The sequence below is a fragment of the Trachemys scripta genome, chromosome 21 (assembly GCF_013100865.1).
Source record: "Trachemys scripta elegans isolate TJP31775 chromosome 21, CAS_Tse_1.0, whole genome shotgun sequence".
NCBI lineage: Eukaryota > Metazoa > Chordata > Testudines > Emydidae > Trachemys > Trachemys scripta.
This window is the reverse complement of record NC_048318.1, coordinates 12,954,722-12,973,358: the sequence shown is the minus strand read 5'-3', so window position 1 is coordinate 12,973,358 and position 18,637 is coordinate 12,954,722. Positions and strand designations below refer to the sequence as shown.

The 18,637-nt window shown below is 55.7% G+C and overlaps 1 protein-coding gene across 3 annotated transcripts; it reads left to right on the top strand.

The window, feature by feature from the left end:
- Positions 1-1,772: 1,772 nt before the first annotated feature.
- NLRX1 (NLR family member X1) lies at positions 1,773-18,442 on the top strand. 3 transcript variants are annotated; one of them, XM_034754639.1, is made up of 9 exons: positions 1,773-1,979; positions 4,986-5,119; positions 7,214-7,289; positions 8,742-8,839; positions 9,490-10,106; positions 10,987-12,398; positions 14,497-14,583; positions 15,937-16,188; positions 16,983-18,442. In XM_034754639.1, exons 2-9 carry the CDS (start codon positions 5,005-5,007, stop codon positions 17,299-17,301), a joined length of 2,976 nt encoding a protein of 991 aa, XP_034610530.1. In that variant the 5' UTR covers positions 1,773-1,979; positions 4,986-5,004; the 3' UTR covers positions 17,302-18,442. The 3 variants fall into 3 exon arrangements, with proteins under 3 accessions (XP_034610530.1, XP_034610531.1, XP_034610532.1); XM_034754640.1 differs by lacking the exon at positions 1,773-1,979 and adding an exon at positions 3,716-3,990; XM_034754641.1 differs by lacking the exons at positions 1,773-1,979; positions 4,986-5,119 and adding an exon at positions 6,093-6,191.
- The last annotated feature ends 195 nt before the right edge of the window (positions 18,443-18,637 follow it).

Below are 18,637 nucleotides of genomic sequence, written 5' to 3'. Positions count from 1 at the left end.
TTCATTGTGGGTGGGAGAGGGGAGGATGATTCCTACAGGCATTTCCCAGGGCAGGACGCAGGAGGCTCCCTCCTGTCCCTGGTAAGACCCAGGGGCTTCTCTCATCAAGTTTGCAAGCAGCTCTCCCAGTTATTCGTTGCCAATGTAAATAATTTAGGACTGGAATTCTGCCCTCGCCCAGTGAAAACGGGCACATGAGAGAGTGCATACGACACAGAGCTGACACTGCTCCTATTGGGAGACACTGGGATGGGCATGTCTGGGAGCTCCCCCAGCCCCAGTCAATGCCCCTGCCTCTTTTCCCCATAGCACTTCACCTGGGCCTGGGAGAGCAGGGCCTTCTGGGTGAGGTTAGGCCTGGAGCACCTGGGAGCTTCCCCCATCCAGTGCTCCTTAGTGTTGCTGCAGTAACCACCATCTGTGCAAAGCCCCAGGCACTGACAGTGACGGCTATTGCATTTTTACCCTTCTCATTCAGCGCCTGGCCTGACAGGAAAAGCCAGAAAAGCTCTGAGTCACCTCCCAGGGCGAATCCTTCCCTAGAGATGGATGGTTCCTGGGTCCAAACCCCAAAAGATAGCTGTGCCTGCAATACCAAGTGAGGAAGTGGAGAATGACTCCACCCCACCCATCTTCCTGCCTGCTGGGAGCTGCTCCCTGCTCCATGCGGCTACAAGAGCAGAACCACGGTCTGTAACAGGCGAGTTGTAAAACCCCTGCTAGGGCCTTGTCCCTGCTCTTTAGGTTTTGCCCCGTAGCAGCGATGATCATTGTTGTTTATGAATGATGTTATGTTAGCGCCTAGCACCCGTCGTCAGGGATCAGGGCCTCACTCTGCGCGGGTGCTGGGCGTACACGGCAAAAAGATGGTCCCTGCTGCTTCAAACAGGACCCACCGGTCCTTCCAAACACAGCAAAAATAAAGATGGCCGAGGAGCCATATTTCCTCCCCCTTGGTCTGTCGTCCCCCCCCGCTCCCCAAATCCACCACTGTTGGTCGTCATTGCTCTTTTCGTTAAGCATCTTAACAATTCGCCAGCTCCAGAGGGCAGGAACCTTGCCTGTTTAGGTCTGTAAAGCGCAATGCACCCGCCTACGGTGCTGTAGCGATACCGATGATCGCTATGGCCACGGGGAAATAGCAGGAGGGCCACGCAGAGAGCTTGCGCTGCCAATTAGTGCAGACTCTCCAATTTATGCTTAATGGCACCATATGATTTTGTGATGTGCCATCAGCCTGCACAGCACAGGTGTGTTAGTAAAGTTGTTTCAGCAATCACCTGAGCAGGGCCGCCCAGAGGGGGGGGACAAGTGGGGCAATTTGCCCCGGGCCCCACAGGGGCCCCCACGAGAACATAGTATTCTATAGTATTGCAACTTTTTTTTTATGGAAGGGGCCCCCGAAATTGCTTTGCTCCAGGCCCCCTGAATCCTCTGGGCGGCCCTGCACCTGAGCCTCATTCTGCCCTCATGTCTACAAGTGTAAATCTGGAGTGATGCTCCTGAAGCCAGTGGTGTGAAACCGGCATGCAATCAGAATCAGCCTCGTTGGCCCAGATCCTCCAAGGGGTTCAGGCTCCTAACAGCCATAGATTTCCTTTGACTTTGAAGCTCCGGGCCTTTTTGCACAGGAATAACTTTCGCAGTGCTAATGGAGCAGCTGTCTCTTGCTCTCCTCTCCCTCTCCTTCTCTGTGGTTTCACCATCCCAGCTTATTTTTGGCAGCTTCCCCAGCTGTAGGGGTGGTGGGATGGGCCAGAGTTGCAGGAAGTTACAGCTGCACCAAAGCAGCCAGAGAGAAGCTGTCAGAGAGCGAACTAAAACCACAGAAAGGAAAAGGCACGGGGCAACGTTTAACAGCTGCCCGGGTGGGACGGCAGAGATACAACGGCCTGCAGTGACGGGTGGGGAAGAGCGATTCCAAATGGACCGAAGGCTGTGGGACTAACACACAGCAGCCGGCTGAGAAATCACTTTAGGTAACTTTTGACCTTCCAGAGTCTCGTTTTTCCTCAGTCCCCATTCTCTGAGCCGGCCTGGTCCCTGTTCCCTCTAGTCCCAGCACAGAGCGGCTCAGAAGCCAGAGCCCTGATTTCCTGCATCTCCGGCTTTCCCTGGCGGGCTGGGTTCTGAGCAAGGGGCTGGTTTTGAACGGAAGCGACTGCTGTGTTTCTGCTCGGGGGGCGGGGACCGTGCAAGACAGGATGAGCAGGAAGCTGGCTCGTCTCTCTAGGCGATGGCAATGGGGTCTGTGGGGTTCATGGCAGCAGTGACCTCTGTGCTGATCCTCGAGGGGCTGCCCTGAGCAGAGGCTGCAGGAGAAAGTCCCCAAGCTGGTGGCTCTGGGACACTGTGACCCAGTTTGGGTTTCACCCCAAACGTGCCCCTCCCAGAGCAGCATCCCTGCCCAGCTATTGATAGACGTAGAACAGCCGGGACCCCAGGCAGTGGGCTTCACAGCACCCTGCCTTTAAATTCAATGGATCCATTGAGCTACAGGTACATAGGGGACAGCAAAATGTGCCCGTGAAGTGGGGTGGGCATGGAGCACTGGACTTGGAGTCTGGACTCCTGGGTTCTAGTCCCAGCTTAAGTGTCTAGTGGTTACCACAAGGGACGCGAAAGCCAGACCTTCTGGGTTCTATTTCAGCTCTGTTATGGGCCTGCTCTGTGCCTCAGTTTCCCCGGCAATAAAATGGGGATAATCAATGAGACAGACTCTCCTTCAGAAAGGGCTCTGGGATGGATACATGAAAAGCATCCGGAAGGGCTAGGCGAGTCGTTTCAGCTCTGGCCATGCTCAAGGGGTTGGCGCCGGAGACCACGGAGCCCAGGGAGGTTCCATAAGCTTCTCTGGGACCAGCGTTTTCCTGTTGTTTGGTTTGGAAATTATCAGGGTGCCGGAAACACAAACCAGATGAGATGCGAGTCTGAGGCTGAGTCACCACCCCAGCAGTTTGCTTTGTAGGGATTCCGGCCCAGGTAATGACAGGTTGGGGAGGGAAAGACACCCTGCTAGCATGTCGCCTGTTAACCCTTCAGTCTCCTCCCTACATCTACCAGTGATCTAAACTCCCCAGCCACAACCACAGCACCACCGCCAAACCCAGATGCAACGACTGACTCCTTTTCTCATACTGGGCAGGAGTCTCTAAGTCTTGCAGCGCAGCTAGATAAGGACAGGGGCTGGCACCCCTCTGCCAGCACTGACAAGCCTCAGAGGAGGCAATGCCCACAACCTGCTGCCCTGGAGACAGTCAGACATGGCCTGGAGCAGAGATTGGTGCTAGTCAGTTGAGAGAGGATGAACCAGGTGTTCCCTGGACACAAATGTTCTTCTGTTCCGGGGGCTCACACAGATCATGGATTCAGCAATTGGCAGCAGCTGTCTGGGCTGGAAACAGGCTTGTTCCGCTTTAAATGTGACTCTTGCTCCAGTTACCCTTGCCTTAGAGACGCTAACCTCCCCACTGCATTCAACAGGTGTGCAGAGCAAGTGGGGTGGGGATCCATTCAGCCCTGACAAACGTGGATGGCAGCGGCACCCCCTCTGCCGACTGTTTTTGGCCCAGACTCTCCAAGGCAGCCCCTGGCAGGGCGCTCCCGAGCGCTGCTCTGGAAAGGCCTGACAGCAGCAAGCCAGCTTTCAGCTTGACAGCTGGAGTCTCTCGCCCCTGCTGCTTTAAGGGGAGGAGGCTACGGGTTTGCCCTGAATGTGTGTCTCATTCCTCCAGCAGAGCAGACAGCACAGGCTGCCAGGCCCAGGATAGAGGGCTCTGTGCCGGCTGTCAAGGGCTCTGTGTTGGCTGCCACTGCTGCACTGGAAAGAGACATGAATGCAAGCAGGAGACAGTCTCCTCCCCATGCCAACATGGGGAGGGCATCCGGCAGAGGGGCCCCTGGGATCCGTCTGGTAGAGAAGGAGTCACCGGCCTGTCCTTCCTCTGACTGCCACTGACAGGCCAAGGGGAAAAGCCTGTAACCACTCAGGTATTTGGAGGGGGGCGGGCGTAAGGGGGAAGAGGATGGATCTTTCTTTCTCTCCTCTAAGGCTACAGAGCTGCCAACTGTCCCCACGTCAGCGAGACTCTCACCTTTGGTCTCTTTCTTAAAGCCCCCACCCCTGATGTCATCTGATTGTGGGAGACTCTCTAAATGGCACCAGCCCCAAAGTAAATGTGAAGCCTCTCGGCAGGGGAGAGAAGCCTGGCTCCCCAAGAAGGCAAAGAAAGACTCAAATGTCGTTATTGAATAAGTAGTATGATCTTCAGGTGGGGAGGGCCTGACTCATGATTTTGAATGGAGGGGGGACACTGCTCCTTCCCCTCCTCCCCTGCCTCTTCCTTCTCCCTGCCATAAATTAACTGAATGAGAACAGCTGCAGCCCCGTGCTCGGGTGATTGGTTAAGAACTATTGTTTTGCCTGGCCCAGAGACCCTCCTTTGCCTGTGACTCAGGTGGCAAAAAACTCCCACCAGTACAGTGGGCTTGATTCTCCTCTCGCTCACACCCGTTCCCTGTGTGAATCCATTTAAACTGGTGTGAGAAGAGAGTCAGGCCCCAAAAGTGCAGTAAAGCTGTAGGACACCAGCTGATCGCTGCAGGGGTCAGGAAGGGATCTCCCCAGTGCTGCAGACAGGGTAGAGGACAGAGCGGATGGCCTGATACTCTGGGTTTGCGTAGGGGAGAGCTGTCCTGAGGGGCCCCTCTCTGCGTCAAGATCTCTAATCTCTCTGTTTGGTGGGGAGGGCACTGTTGACGCTTGCTCCTTGGTGTGAGAGCCCAAGCAGGAAGGGTGCCTGACGCAAGCTCTGGGCTTCCGCTCATGCAAGATGATGCTGGTTCCTCAGCCCTCAGTTGTGTCCTGGAGTAGGCTGGGCTTTGATAACCTGGCCCTCACAGCTCAGTGATGGGACAGAGGACCCCAGCTGGGGCACCGCAGTGGGGTGGTCTGCCTCCCCAAGTGATCGCCGTCTGCATTTCAGCTGAAGCAGGCCCCCTGCCATGCAGTGCCCGCGATGTCTGCCCCAGGCTGGGACCAGCTGGAGCAGGACCCAGGGACCCAAATTGGGAGGCCGAGAGATTATGCGCATGCTGCTGTCCCCCAGCTCTGCACCAGGTAAGCAGCTGTTAGAACTGGCTGAGGTGAGAAGCCTCTTACCTGGCTTGCCCCAGAGCCCAATCCCTCTGGGGTGAAATTCACCGCTTCCTGTGACTGCCGCAGGCATCGTGACCTTATGAGTGAGACAGGGAGTCAGGACACCTGGGTTCTATTTCTGGCTCTGAGAGGGTGGGAGGGTCTAGAGACTACAGCAAGGGGCTGGGAGCCCAGTTCTACTCCTGGCATTGCCCCGATTCACCTGGTGACCAGGGCCAAGTCACAGCCATGTCCTGTGTATGAATTCCCCACTGAATAAATTGCGTTCAGACAAAAGCACTGTGGTATAAGGGAGGGTGCTGGGTTCTGGGGGCTTGGGATGGCATCAGTTCTGCCTGGGTCCAGCTCATCCTGCAGCCAGTCTGTGCTGCTTTATCAGAGGAGACTTGCTGGCCTAGTTATGTCACTTCTAATTGCACTTTACTGGCGGGGAGGTGGTGTTCGTGCGAAGTGTTTCCTTCTCGTTTACATAGAGGCAGGGCAGGGCAGGGGTCTGGGAGACAGACCTCCTGGGGTCTATTCCTAGCTGTGCCACTGACTCCCTGGGTGACCTTGGGCAAGTCACTTTACTACTTTGTGCCTCGGTTTCCCCATCTGTAAAACTGAGTTAATGATACTGACCTCCTTAGTGAAGTGCTTTGAGAGCCGTGGATGAACGGTGCTAGAGAAGGGGCAATAAGTGGAAAATCCAGTCCTGCGTGGATGACTGCAGGGAGCTAGTCCCACGTGCCCTAGCTCTGGCCCTGGACCAGGAGGCAGAGATCTCAGTGGGGAAATTCCCTGGCAGGACAGGCTGTGCTGCTGCTTGGGAAGAATTCCCCGGCTCATGTGATGGGGTGCCCTCGACGCTTGCTCATAACTTAGCACTTATAAAGAGCCTGCTTTTTACAGGTGCTGAGCACCTACAGCTACGGCTGGAGTCAGCGGGATCTGCACCAAAACAGGCCCAGGGTGCTTCCCATCTGCAAAGCATCGCATCCTGTATTAACAGGAGTGTCGGATGTAAGACACGGGAGATCATTGTCCCGCTCTGGTGAGGCCCCAGCTGGAGTACCCGCGCGGCCAGTTCTGGGGGCCAGGCTTTAGGAAAGATGTGGAGAAAACAGAGAGAGTCCAGAGGAGAGCAACAAAAATGATCAAAGTTTGGAAAACCTGACCTCTGAGGAAAGGTTGAAAGACTTGGGCATGTTTAGTCAAGAGAAGGCTGAGGGGGCACCTGATAAGTCTGCTAGTATGTAAAAAGATTGTTACGAAGAGGAGGGTGATCAGTTGTTCTCCTTGTCCACTGAGGGCAGGAATCAGCTGAGTTTGCAACAAGGGAGAGTTAGGTTGGATATTAGGGAAAACTTTCTGTCTCTCTAAGGGTAGTTGAGCGCTGGCACAGGTTACCTAGGGAGGTCAGGGAGTCCCCATCACTGGAGGGTTTTAAGTACAGGTTAGACAAACACCTGTCAGGGATGGTCTAGGTTTACTTGGTCCTGCCTTAGCACAGGTGGTTGGACTAGCTGACCTCTCGAGGTCCCTTCCAGCCTGACATGTCTATGATTTCTGTGATATTAGCTAATCGATCCCCACAGCCCCCTGGGAGGCGGGGTATTGTCCCTCACAGGGCAGCACAGACGGGGGAAATGCCAAGGCCACAGAGTAAGGCAGTGGCAGAGCCAGGATTTGAACGGTGGAGCTCCTGTCTCCCAAGCCTGTGCTCTGAACATGAGCCCAGGACTCTGCAGGCAGGTGTCTCCCTGGGGCTCGAATCTGGCATGGCTGCCTTAGCATCCCGTTCCCTGGTCATGCACAGAGGCACACTACATGGAGCTTGGTCCGGTCCAGGCACATGGATCCAAAACCCCATCAGAATGCCGGGGAAGGCGCACAGAACAGCCTGGTTGTCTGGGCCTCAGCTGCTGCTGGATCAAGGCTCCTTCCTTCACCATCTTGGAGTGCAGAGGAGGAAGGGAGCCAGTACCCTGGGGAAGGGGGGTGGCAGGCGACGGGCACCATCCTGCATCTCTCTCAATCCTGCTCCCTCTGACCTCCTGCATTCCTTCCTTCCAGGTGCCAGGAGCTGCTTCATCCTTGGGAGGATGCTTCACCCAGCGGGCAGGCTGTGCTCCAAAATGTCCCCTCTCAGGTAGGGCCTGGAGCCCCTGCAGCAGTGCAAGGGGTGGGTGGCTAAGGCAGCTCCCCTCACATAAAGCGATTGGTCTAATTTGTTGGTGTGGGTGTTTAAAGTTAATTGAGATCCTACCCCAGGACGTATGGCTTTGGTGGGGGGACGAAGGGGGAGGTTGCTGAGGCCCTCTCAGCTGGGCTCTTACTGATCTTTCAGAGGGACTAGCTCACTTGGGAGTCTGGGAACAGACTATGGGGCCTGTCGCCTCTAGGCCACCCATTCAACCCACCCCAGCTGATGACTGAAGGTTATGTGTGGGGAGCTGCTCAGCTTAGAAAAGAGACGACTGAGGGAGGAGATGATCGAGGTCTATGAAATCATGACTAGGGTGGAGAAAGTGCATAAGGAAGTCTTATTTACTCCACATAACACAAGCAGGGGGTCACCCAATGCCATTCATAGGCAGCAGGTTTAAAAGAACAATAGGAAGGACTACTTCCCACAACGCACAGTCAGCCTGTGGAACTCGTTGCCAGGGGATGTTGTGCAGGCCAATAGTATAACTGGGTTCAAAAAAGAAGTAGGTAAGTTCATGGCGGATAGGTCCATCAATGGCTATTAGCCAAGATGGTCAGGGACACCACCCAATGCTCTGGGTGTCCCTAAACTTCTGACTCCCAGAAGCTGGGAGTGGATGACAGGGGATGGCTCACTCGATGATTGCCCTGTTCTGTTCATCCCCTCTAAAGCACCTGGCCCCAGCCACTGTTGGAGACAGGATCCTGGGCTAGACGGGTCATTGAGCTGACCCAGTCTGGCCGTTCTTATATAAGGTGGCTTGTTGCTATTTGGTGGCCCATGTGAAATGAGTTTGACCTCAGCCACCCAGTTTCTAGTGGACGAGTATCCACATAATGAACAGCCCCCAGCACTAACAGCCCCCCTTGTTCTCTGGCTCAGAGGAGAGGTCAAAGCCTGAGCGCAGACTGGACTGCTGAATGGGTCCCTCGATGGCAGGCCTGAGGCAGATGGGCTGGGGGAAGCTTGCCTGGCTCCTGGTCTCAGGATAAAGTGGGCATGTTTTGCAGCTCAGAATTCAATCAAGGAGGGGGGGTTCTTTGGGCTGAGTTGGAAGGAGCAGGCCCTGGTTTGTTGTCCTCAGGTTCCCCATTTCCCACAATGCCCCCATGGGGCCTACTGCAGTTGTGCTTTTCCCAGTTCTCCTCGCACCACTGTGTTTGCACACAAGCTGCTCCTCTCCTTCATTTTGGAAGCGTTTTGTCAATGGCAGGGAGGCAGTTTCCACGTGGCCGGGGCTGAGGGGTTGGCGGGTGAGCTAACCATGTCTTTGGCTGGGATGTCCAGGTTCACTCCAGCTGCAGGCTGCCCCAGCTCTGGGCCGTTGGGACAGACGCTGCTGTCCCACTCTGGGATTTGCTCTCTCAACAATTCCCTGTCCCTGCCTTGCAGGAGCTTTACTCGCTACCAAGGAGGATTCCAGGAGACTGCGTCTCAGCCGAGCTCCACCAGGCCTGGCCAGATGGCCCTGAGGAACGTGGCCTCTTCCGGTAAGGCCCCGTGCTTCTGCCGTGCCGTAGGAGCCCATCACAGACGGGCAGTGCTGAAGTGGTGGGGTGTGCTCGGGACTGGGAGTCAGGTGAGCAGGCTGGGATGCAGTCACTGACCCGAGCAAGGTGCAGTGGTTAGGAAAGGAGACAGAGACTCAGGACTCCTAGGTTCTATTCCCTGTTCTGTTGCTGACTCGCTGCAGGGCCCTGGGGCCAGCGGGCTCCTCACTCTGTGTGAAACAGGGAGGGTCACACTGCCCCTCTAACCCTTCGTAGTGTGCTGTGGGGGGTTATCTTTGGATGGGGAAATGCTACCTCTGTACAAAGCAATATTAAAGGCACCTTCTTGGCAGTCAGGTTGGGCTGCAGGGGGGTGGGGAGTGGACAGCACCAGCCCTGGAGCACCCGGGTGGGAGAGCACAGTGCTACGACACCCTGCTGGTGCGTGAGCGCTGCGCCAATACAGGAATGAAGGGGGGAGCTAGCTGGTTCTGGGGGTTCCTGGGCTTTGTTAATGCTTGGAGTAGCCGGTGCCTGGGACTGCCCTGAGGGACTCGAGTACTGGAGGGGCTCCTGCAATTTGAAAACTTGAGACAACCTTTTCCCCTCCCCTATTTGTGAGCATCTCTGTACTCCCCCCTACCCCTCAGATGCCATCCAGAAGCACCGGAAAAGCCTGTCTGACTGGTTCAGCCACCAGCCCAATGAGGAGAGGCAGTTCGGCCCGTCCTTCTCACTGGACACCATCCACGTGGACCCGGTCATCAGGGAGAGCTCCCTGGAGGAAATCTTGAAGCCCTCACCTGACCTGACCATCCTGAACCAGCTCCAGTCCCCTTGCAGCCGGACCATCGGCCTCCAGAACCTGTTTGACGTGGACGCCTGCGGGCAGCAGGTGAAGAACGTGGTGCTGTACGGCACGGTGGGCACAGGGAAGAGCACCCTCATCAAAAAGATGGTGGTGGACTGGTGCCACGGGCGCCTGCCCCGCTTCGAGTTGGTCATCCCCTTCTCCTGCGAGGACCTGTCCCAGAGCAACGTGCCCGTCTCACTACGGCGCCTCATCACCAAAAAGTACCTGCATCTCAAGGAGGTGGTGCCACTTCTGGGCTCCGCCAACCTCAAGGTGCTCGTCATCCTCAACGGCATGGAGCGGCTCAACTTGGACTTTCGGCTGTCTGGCACCGAGCTGTGCTGCGACCCCAATGAGGCCGTGCCTCCCTCCGCCATTGTAGTCAACCTGCTGAGGAAGTACCTGCTGCCGGAGGTTGGTATCCCTCCCCACCCGGTGCTGTGAGCCTGTGGGGGGCTGCGGGTAGAAATGGGGATCCCTGGAGCATTGCCCAAAACCCACTCCTTGGTGAGGCCTCTACTGGCCCTGACTGGCTGGTAAAAGGCACAGCAAGGAGCTTCCCCACACCCCTGTGCTGGAAGGACACCACCGCCCCACAGCCCTTAGGAGGGAGAGGGGAGTCCAGTCTCCATGGACTCATTCAGTCTTTGGCCTCTCTGCACAAGCTGGGAACAAAGAGGCCGATCCGTGCCAGCTGGGAGGGTGGTTTCTTTGACAACCTGCAATTATTGGCGTAACATCTGCCTATGGTACATAGCAAATGCAACCCCAGGGTGGTTCCTGACCCGAAGAATGGACAGCCTAAATGGAAGGTGGCAAATCCAGAAGGCATGGGGGAATGGATGTCGGTGGAGGGGTGAGGCGATGGAACGGAGGGGGTTATAAGGTGGCACGACATGTCCCATGCTAGTGCCGGCGGTTCTTACCTGTTGTGCCATCAGTACGGGCTGCGGCGTGAGGGATTTGTAGGAAAAGGCAACATGTGGGAGTCCATCAGCCAGACTGAGATCCCCCAAGTTCCCGTCACACCCACCCTTAGGTAGCGATGATGTTAAATCACTGCTGTCTGGGCTGGATGTGAACCAGCAGCCTTGAGGTAATCATCACTTTAATCCTATCCAGTCCTCGCCCTTCCTCTTCAAGTCATTTCGTCATATAGGGCCTGACCCAAGGCACTCTGACACCGGTGAGAGGTTTTCCATTGAGGTCAGTGGGCTCTGGATCAGGCCAGTAATGGTTTGACAGAGAAAGAGAGGGACTACATTCAATCCCAGCTCTGTTCATCTGGTTGCAGGCCAGCATCATCGTCACCACGCGCCCGTCCGCCGTGCGCCGGATCCCCAGCAAGTACGTGGGCCGCTACGCCGAGATCTGCGGCTTCTCCAACACCAACCTCCAGAAGCAGTACTTCCAGATGCGCCTGAGCCAGCCAGGCTGCGACAGCAGTGGGAGCAGCAGCAACTCGGACGAGCGGGACAACCTGGTGGAGATGCTCTCGAGGAATCTGGAGCGCCACGACCAGATTGCGGCTGCTTGCTTCCTGCCCTCTTACTGCTGGCTGGTCTGCACCACCCTGCACTTCCTCTACTTCACCAAGTCGGTGCCTCCCAGCCAGACCCTGACGGGCATCTACACCAGCTTCCTGCGGCTCAACTTCAGCGGGGAGATCCTGGACAGCACCGACTCCACCAATGTCTCCATGATGAAATATGTGGCCAAGACGGTGGGCAAGCTGGCCCACGAAGGGGTGATGTCCCGCCGGACCTGCTTCTCGGATGAAGACCTGCAGAAGTGCTTCGAGGTGGAGATGAAGACGGAGGGTGAGCTTAACCTCCTCAACGTCTTCCGCACTGACGTCTTCCGCTTCTTCCTCACGCCCTGCGTCCAGCCGGGCAAGGAGCACACCTTTGTCTTCACCATCCCCGCCATGCAGGAGTACCTGGCAGCCCTCTATGTGGTGCTGGGCGAGAAGAAGACCCTGGCGCAGCGGGTGGGGAAGGAGGTGTCCGAGGTCATCGGCAAAATAAGCGAGGACGTGACTCTGGTGCTGAGCATCGTCTCCAAGGTCCTGCCCCTGCGCATCCTGCCGCTGCTCTTCGGCCTACTCAAGATGTTCCCCCGCTTTTTCAACCGGCTCAGTGGCAAGGACCGCGACACCATTGCCCACACCATGGCGGTGGAGATGTTCAAGGAGGAGGACTACTTCAACGACGATGTGCTAGACCAGATCAACTCCAGCATCTTGGGGGTGGAGGGCCCCCTGCACCATCCTGACGAGGCCCCGGATGACGAAGTCTTTGAGCTCTTCCCCATCTTCATGGGCGGGCTCCTGTCACGCCGCAACCGGGCCCTCCTGGAGCAACTTGGCTGCTCCATCAAGAACCTAGCAGCCTTTGAGATTGCCAACGCTATGAAGAAGACTATGATCAGGAACAGCCGGAAGTGGCTGCCCCCATCCGAGCTGATGGACTACCTCATCTTCCTGCATGAATTCCAGAATGAGCGCTTCACGGCGGAGGCCATCCGCTCCCTCAGGGTGATCAACCTCTCCTCCATCAAGATGACCCCACTCAAGTGCTCCATCCTGGCATCTGTCATGGGCACCACCAGCCATGAGGTGGAGGAGCTTAACCTGAGCTCATGCCATCTTGATGTCAGCAGCCTAAGGACTCTTTTCCCTGTCCTGCTACGGTGCCAGAAGCTTCAGTGAGTGCCTCCTTCTCTGATTCGGCCGGGGGTCTAGGTCATCCATTTATATCCGGGGATGCCTTGATTGTACTCCCATCAGCAATTTGCCTGGCGCCTGAGAGCTGCGTACAATGGTGTAAACCAGCGGTTCTCAAACTGTGGGTCAGGAACCCAAAATGGGTCGCAACCCTGTTTTAATGGGGTCACCAGGGCTGGTGTTAGACTTGCTGGGGCCTGGGGCTGAAGCCAAAAGTCTGAGCCCCATCGCCCAGGGATGAAGCTCTCAAGCTTCACACTCCTGCAGGGGGCAGGGCTCGGGCTGCGGCTTTGGGCCCCCCTGCCTGGGGCGGAGGGGCTCGGGTTTCGGTCCCCCTTCCCGGGGTCGTGTAGTAATTTTTGTTGTCAGAAAGGGGTCACGGTGCAATGAAGTTTGAGAAACCCTGGTGTAAACAGTTGCTGCTTTTTTCTGTTTTAAATACAAAGATACAGACCATGGAGACTATAAGTCAGGGTACAATGCTCCTTGATCTAAGCAGCCATGCTAGATTATTGCATGCTGGGACTAGTAGTCTCAATGGATAGCAACTCTTTATAGACAATGGGTCCTTTATAGGACTCTGTGGGCTGCCGTTCAGCTGTTCTTTGAACTGTGCTTGGCATCAAGGCTCTTCTAGTGGTTTTCATCTCCATATTTCAGCTGTCAGTTCCCAACCCCCTGTTGCTTTTCAGGTCCCTTGCTTTTGTGTCATTCTATCTAAAGACACCACAAATCCATTCTAGTCATTTTTAGATTATATTGCCAGCTCTGCTAACTTTTTATTAAACAAGCAGAGCAGGGAGAGAAGGAGAAAACCCTGATCTAAAGTAAAATCTTAGCAAATGGCTAAGATCATCAGAGTATCTTGGTCCCACTGTCTCACTTGGTACCAGAGCAATAACATAAGAGCAGCTGTACTGGGTCAGACCAAAGGTCCATCTAGCCCAGTATCTTGTCTTCCGACCGTGACCAATGCCAGGTGCCCCACAGAGGGAATGAACAGCACAGGTAATGATCAAATGATCCATTCCCTGTATGATATATTCCATCTCTACTCCGTGCAGGGTCTTTGGTACATCCCTCTAATTGTTTCCCCCTCCATGGTTCCTGTCCGGCTGCAGAAAAGGTGGAATCTAGAGCTGGAAAAGACCTATCTAGTCCAGGTCCTAGCCAGTTGCAAGAGTCTCGTTTTTAAATATGCCTGGTATTGCAATCTCACCTTCTACCAGAAGGCGGCAAGCTGCAATCAGGAAAGAAAGAGAGTAAAGAAAATACAGCGGGGCTGAAAAAATGTCCCATCCCTTTGGCCAGAGAAGAATCAATACAAAGACAATCTGGGAGGGAATCCATGGTGGATCCTTCTCTCTCTCTCTCTCTCTCTCTCTCTCTCTCTCCTCCAACATCTGAAATTCCCATCCTGCTGGGGACTGTTCTCCCATGTACATATCTCTGGGATTCAGTCCAAGAGCTTAAGTCATTTAGTCTTCTGGCTGGTACTGCCCCACTTCTGGTCTGTGCATGAAAATGGGGAGCATTTTCTCCCTGTTTGGGAGAAAATACTGTATTATCTTCCAAGCAGAGGTGATGGCTGCCTTATGGCTGATCCAGGTGGGCCTGCCAGGAATAATACTGAGCGTTTACAGGTTAAGCCTGACATTCCCTGGTGGGTGGGGGTGGGGGTGGGAAGGTCAGTGTTGTTAATGCTGATGGGGAAATGACTCACCCAAGGCTGCTTAGTGGTAGAGCAGGGAACATCCCCAAGAGTCCAGTTCTGTGCTTTTGGCCACAAGACGCAAGCCACCTCTCCCATTGGGTTGCCTCAGGAGAGACCTCATCCCTTGTGATTCTCACTTCCTAGTTCTGGGGAGTCTGGCAGGCTAGGAGAGGTGGAGGGGGTGTTAGTGGGTAGGTGGGTGTGAGTCACACTGCAATAGGTGCACCTACATGCCCTCCACGTAGGGCAGTAACCTCTACTCTGCCCTCTAGGGCCAGAGTGCTGGGGAGGGGCTGGGTGTTGGCCCCATAACATGAAGAGTAAACTGGTGCCACTGCTGACCTCTTGCTCTCGCCCTGTCTCAGTTTGCAGCTCAACAGCTTGGGCCCTGAAGCCTGCAGGGAGATCCGGGACCTGCTGCTGCACGACAAGTGTGTGGTGAGCACCCTGCGGTGAGTGTGCTCAGGAAACCCAGAGCCTGTCCCCCGGAGCAGGACTCTCTCTGAGACCTACCCCTGCTGGTGAGGTCACTTCCTTAGTGTGTTCGTCTGACCTGTGGTCATGGCTTTCTGGATCTCCTGGTCAGGGGTTCAAGCCCCATGTTACTGGCCTGAGTCTGGGGGATCCTGAGGCAGGGAGGTATTAGAGGGTAAACAAATGGCTGAGAGGGAAGGCTGGGGGCAGTGTCTGCTGGTTGTTACTTTGGCCCTTCCTAAGCAGGCTCTACGCTCAGCTCAGGGCCAGCTGAAGCCACTGGCCCCCATGGTCTGTATATTGGGCAGGATCCTTTAAAGGGCTGTCAGAGGTGTTTGGACCTAGCTCTGCCAAAGGGGCCTGGATCAAGGTGGTTTTCTGGGCACCTGGCCATGGAGGCAATATCTGGTGTGCTCCATCGTCTTTCTGTTTTCCCTTTCACATTCTTTGCTGCATCCCTTCCCCTTCCGGCTCTGCATCCCTGCTCAGCCTGTGGGTCTCTCTAGCACTGGTTCAGGCAGATCTGAAGCTCCCCGCAGCACCATGGCCGGCTGTGGGGAGCTGACTGCCAGGCCAAAGCTGTGTAGGACTACAGAACACTACCTGACTCCGACATCTTTCCTGTGTTGCTGCAGGAGGGTGGTGTCAGTTCTATGTGATGGGTGAGGGCATTATGAGGGAAATGTATCCAGAGCTGAGGAAGGCATTTGAGGGAAGAGTCGGGGGAGATTTCCTGGTAAGCATTGAACAATCATATCTCCAAACCCCAAAATATTCCAATTTCGACATGCTGCCGTGGTGCCTCCTGTCAGCTGTAGTTCAGTTGCTTCATGTCTCCATTCTCGTCTATGCACCAGGCTCCTCGGCTGGACTACATCTCCCATGATGCACCATGGCCAGGGACTCCCATGAAGTACTGCCTCCCCCTCCAAAAAGGGGAACCATAGTGCTTCATGGGAGATGTAGTCCAACCAGGGAGCCCAGCTGATAGTGGAAAATGGAAGCATGAGGCACCTGAACTACAACTCCCATGAAGCACTGCAGCAGCATTTCCAAATCTGAAATATTTTGGTAGTCAAATTTCTGCCCAAAATCAAAAAAATTTACAATGAAAATGTATACAAAACTTTTTTTAAAAATGCTGAAATTATCTGTGGTGGGGGAAACCCCGCCCCCTCTTTTTTTTTTTTTTCCCCAACCATCTCTAAAGGGGACAAGCTATTCTCTCCCTAGAGTCCTCTGTTACCCCATGTCCTGCAGCACTAAGGCATGAGCAGTAAATACCCCTGGCTGCCTCCTCTCCCTCTGTGACCTTCCTGTGTCGTTTTCAGGCTCTCGGACAACCCTGTGACTGAGCAGGGGGCCAAGTATTTGGCTGAGGCCATCGCAGGTAACCGCTCCCTGACACACCTGTCCCTGCTGCACACCTCCTTGGGGAACCAGGGTGTGGAAGTGATCACTCAGCACCTGGCCCAGAACCAGCACCTGAAGGAGCTCGACGTGGGCTACAATTCGGTGACGGACGAGGCAGCCCTGGGGCTGGTGGAGGTGGCTAAGAGGCATGCAACACTGAAGGAAGTGCAGTGAGTCCCTAAGCTCCTTCCCCTCCCCGTACAATGTCCTCCCTGCCCCTTCCCCTTCCCCTCCTGGTCAATATCCTCCCTGCCCCATCTATGACCCGGTCAGGGTCAATGCCTTCCCCACCCCATCCATGATCCCAGACCCTGGAGCCACAGCTCAGGCATCCAGCCCGGCATCCCCTTTATGGGCACCAGCTTCCCTCGTTGGCAGCACTCCCAGCCCATGAGACCTGGTCCCTCTCCCTCTGGGGGCTACCCCCACCCCATATTGGCTTCTTGCTGGTGGCTACTCTAACACTTGCCCCTTGCTGACTACTGCCCCTTGTCAACGGCAGCTGAGCTTGTCATTCATTGGCCAACCCCTCATGGTGACTGTCTCTCATTGGTCACTGTGCCTCCACTCATCTCTCATAGGCCACTACTTCCCTGAGCCATAGCTCATGCTTCTCTCCGATTGGTCACTGTGCCTGTACTTTGCTTTAGTGGCTTCTGCCCCATATGGCTGCATGAGTCCCTGTCCCTCATTGGTCACTGCCTTGTCCTATGTATGATCCCATGCTTGTCTCTCATTGGCCACTGCATCATGTGGCTGCTTGAGGCCTTGTCCCTCACTGGCCATCATTTGTCCACTCATTTTCCATTGGCCGCGGCTCCTCTCTGAGCCTGCTCTCGTTGGCTACTGCCCTTTGCGTCTGCTCCTGTCCTTTCATTTCATTGGTCACTGCCCCCCATGCTCCTCTCTCATTGGTCACCAGGGGATGCCTGGTGCCCCCTAACTCTGCTTCTCCCTTCCCCAGCCTGTATTTCAACGACATCAGTGATGAGGGCAAGCGAGCCCTGCACGCACTGCGCAGGGACCGCGACGGCGTCCAGGTGCTGGTGTTCCTCACGGTGGGCACCGACGTCTCCGACTACTGGGCCTTCATCCTGAGCGTGGTGCAGAAGAACCTGCCCAACTGGGACCGCGAGCGGGTCCAGCAGCACCTCAGCCTGCTGCTGCAGGACCTGGAGTGCAGCCGCCGGCAGACCGGCAACCCCTGGAAGAAGGCCAAGTTCCTGCGGGTGGAGAACGAGGTCAAGAAGATGCTGGTTAAAATCCAGCAGGGAACCCTCTAACGCGCCCCCCCACATCTTCTCCCATGGGCCTGCACCAGCAGGATGGGAGGATGCAATGGACATAAGGGCTTAACTGGGTCCCAGGGAGTCACTCTGTTAACCATTTCCACCACCACCACCACCCCAAGAGCAGGGTTCACGTGGGTGGCTGGGGAGTCTCTGCTAGGAGCAGAGAGTTACTTGCGGCACCACAGAGTATGGGGCCCGGGCAGGAGAAGCCCCAGTGCCAGGACAGCAGGAGGCACTGTTTTAGGCATGGAGCGAGGTGTGTTGGCAATGCTGGGCAGTAGAAAAGGAGGAGGTGGGGTGTGGTCAGAGCAGCTGGTCGGGGTGTGGGGAAGCTTGCACAGCACTGGTCCTGGCTTTAGATGGCACCGTCGCTCCCTCACTTGGATCCCATCTGTGCAGCCCCAGCCACACGTACCTCAGGGATACGCCCAGTGCTAGGGTTCACTGGGTTATTTCCCAAGCAGCTCCTGGCCCCTGGCCTCCCTTCCTGGAGTGCACTGAGGCCATGAACCCTGCACTCTCACGTGCTGTCTCTGAGCCATGCCCAAGTAGAACTGCAGTGAAAGCATCGCCAAGAGCCTGGAGCTACCTGGGGAAGGAGCCACGGAGCATTGCCCCTTGGGAGCTGCCCCGTGCCTCCGGCTGGGAACCCATCTGCCATTCCCAGGCAGCAAGCGGCCATTGCCAAGGCTGGTGAGACCCCGGCTCTACTCCCAGGGAGCCACTTTTGTTCCAAGAGAGGGGAAACGGCAGCCTGAACTCCACGAGGGCTGAAAATAGTTCGGCCATCGGTCATGCCAAGCACAGGACAGGTTTGCATGGTAGCAATGGAGGCAAGACTCTTAAGGGCACCAGAGGGGGCTGAGAGCCAGTGATCAACCAAGGGCCTGAGTCTCCTGGACCTTGTGGAGTCATTTCTTCTAGGGCCCAGTGGCTGCCGACTGCTCCCATTCTGATCTGGGAGCATTTGACACCCACGGTGCGCTGGTGTGAATGACAGCGCCGGGGAATTGGGCCCTGGGAGTCCATCCTGCGGGGGTGGGTTGGGTGGACTGGGGCAGCGTGAGGCCCAATGTTGGGGGGAGCGGGCTGAAGGGTGGAGCAGCTCTGGAGGTTGTTCCCAGTATTGGACGCTGTTGTGCAGTTCTATGTATCATTGAAACTAAAACACTTTTGTTTCCACGAACGTGAGATGTTACCAAACTGGTCTGTTCTTCTGTAGCCAGAGCCTTCCCAAACCCATGCTACGTCTCTCCTGCCATCTGCCTGGGGAGTGCTACCCGCTCCCATCCCTGCAGTACTTCTGTACGGCAGTGGGGGGGGAATT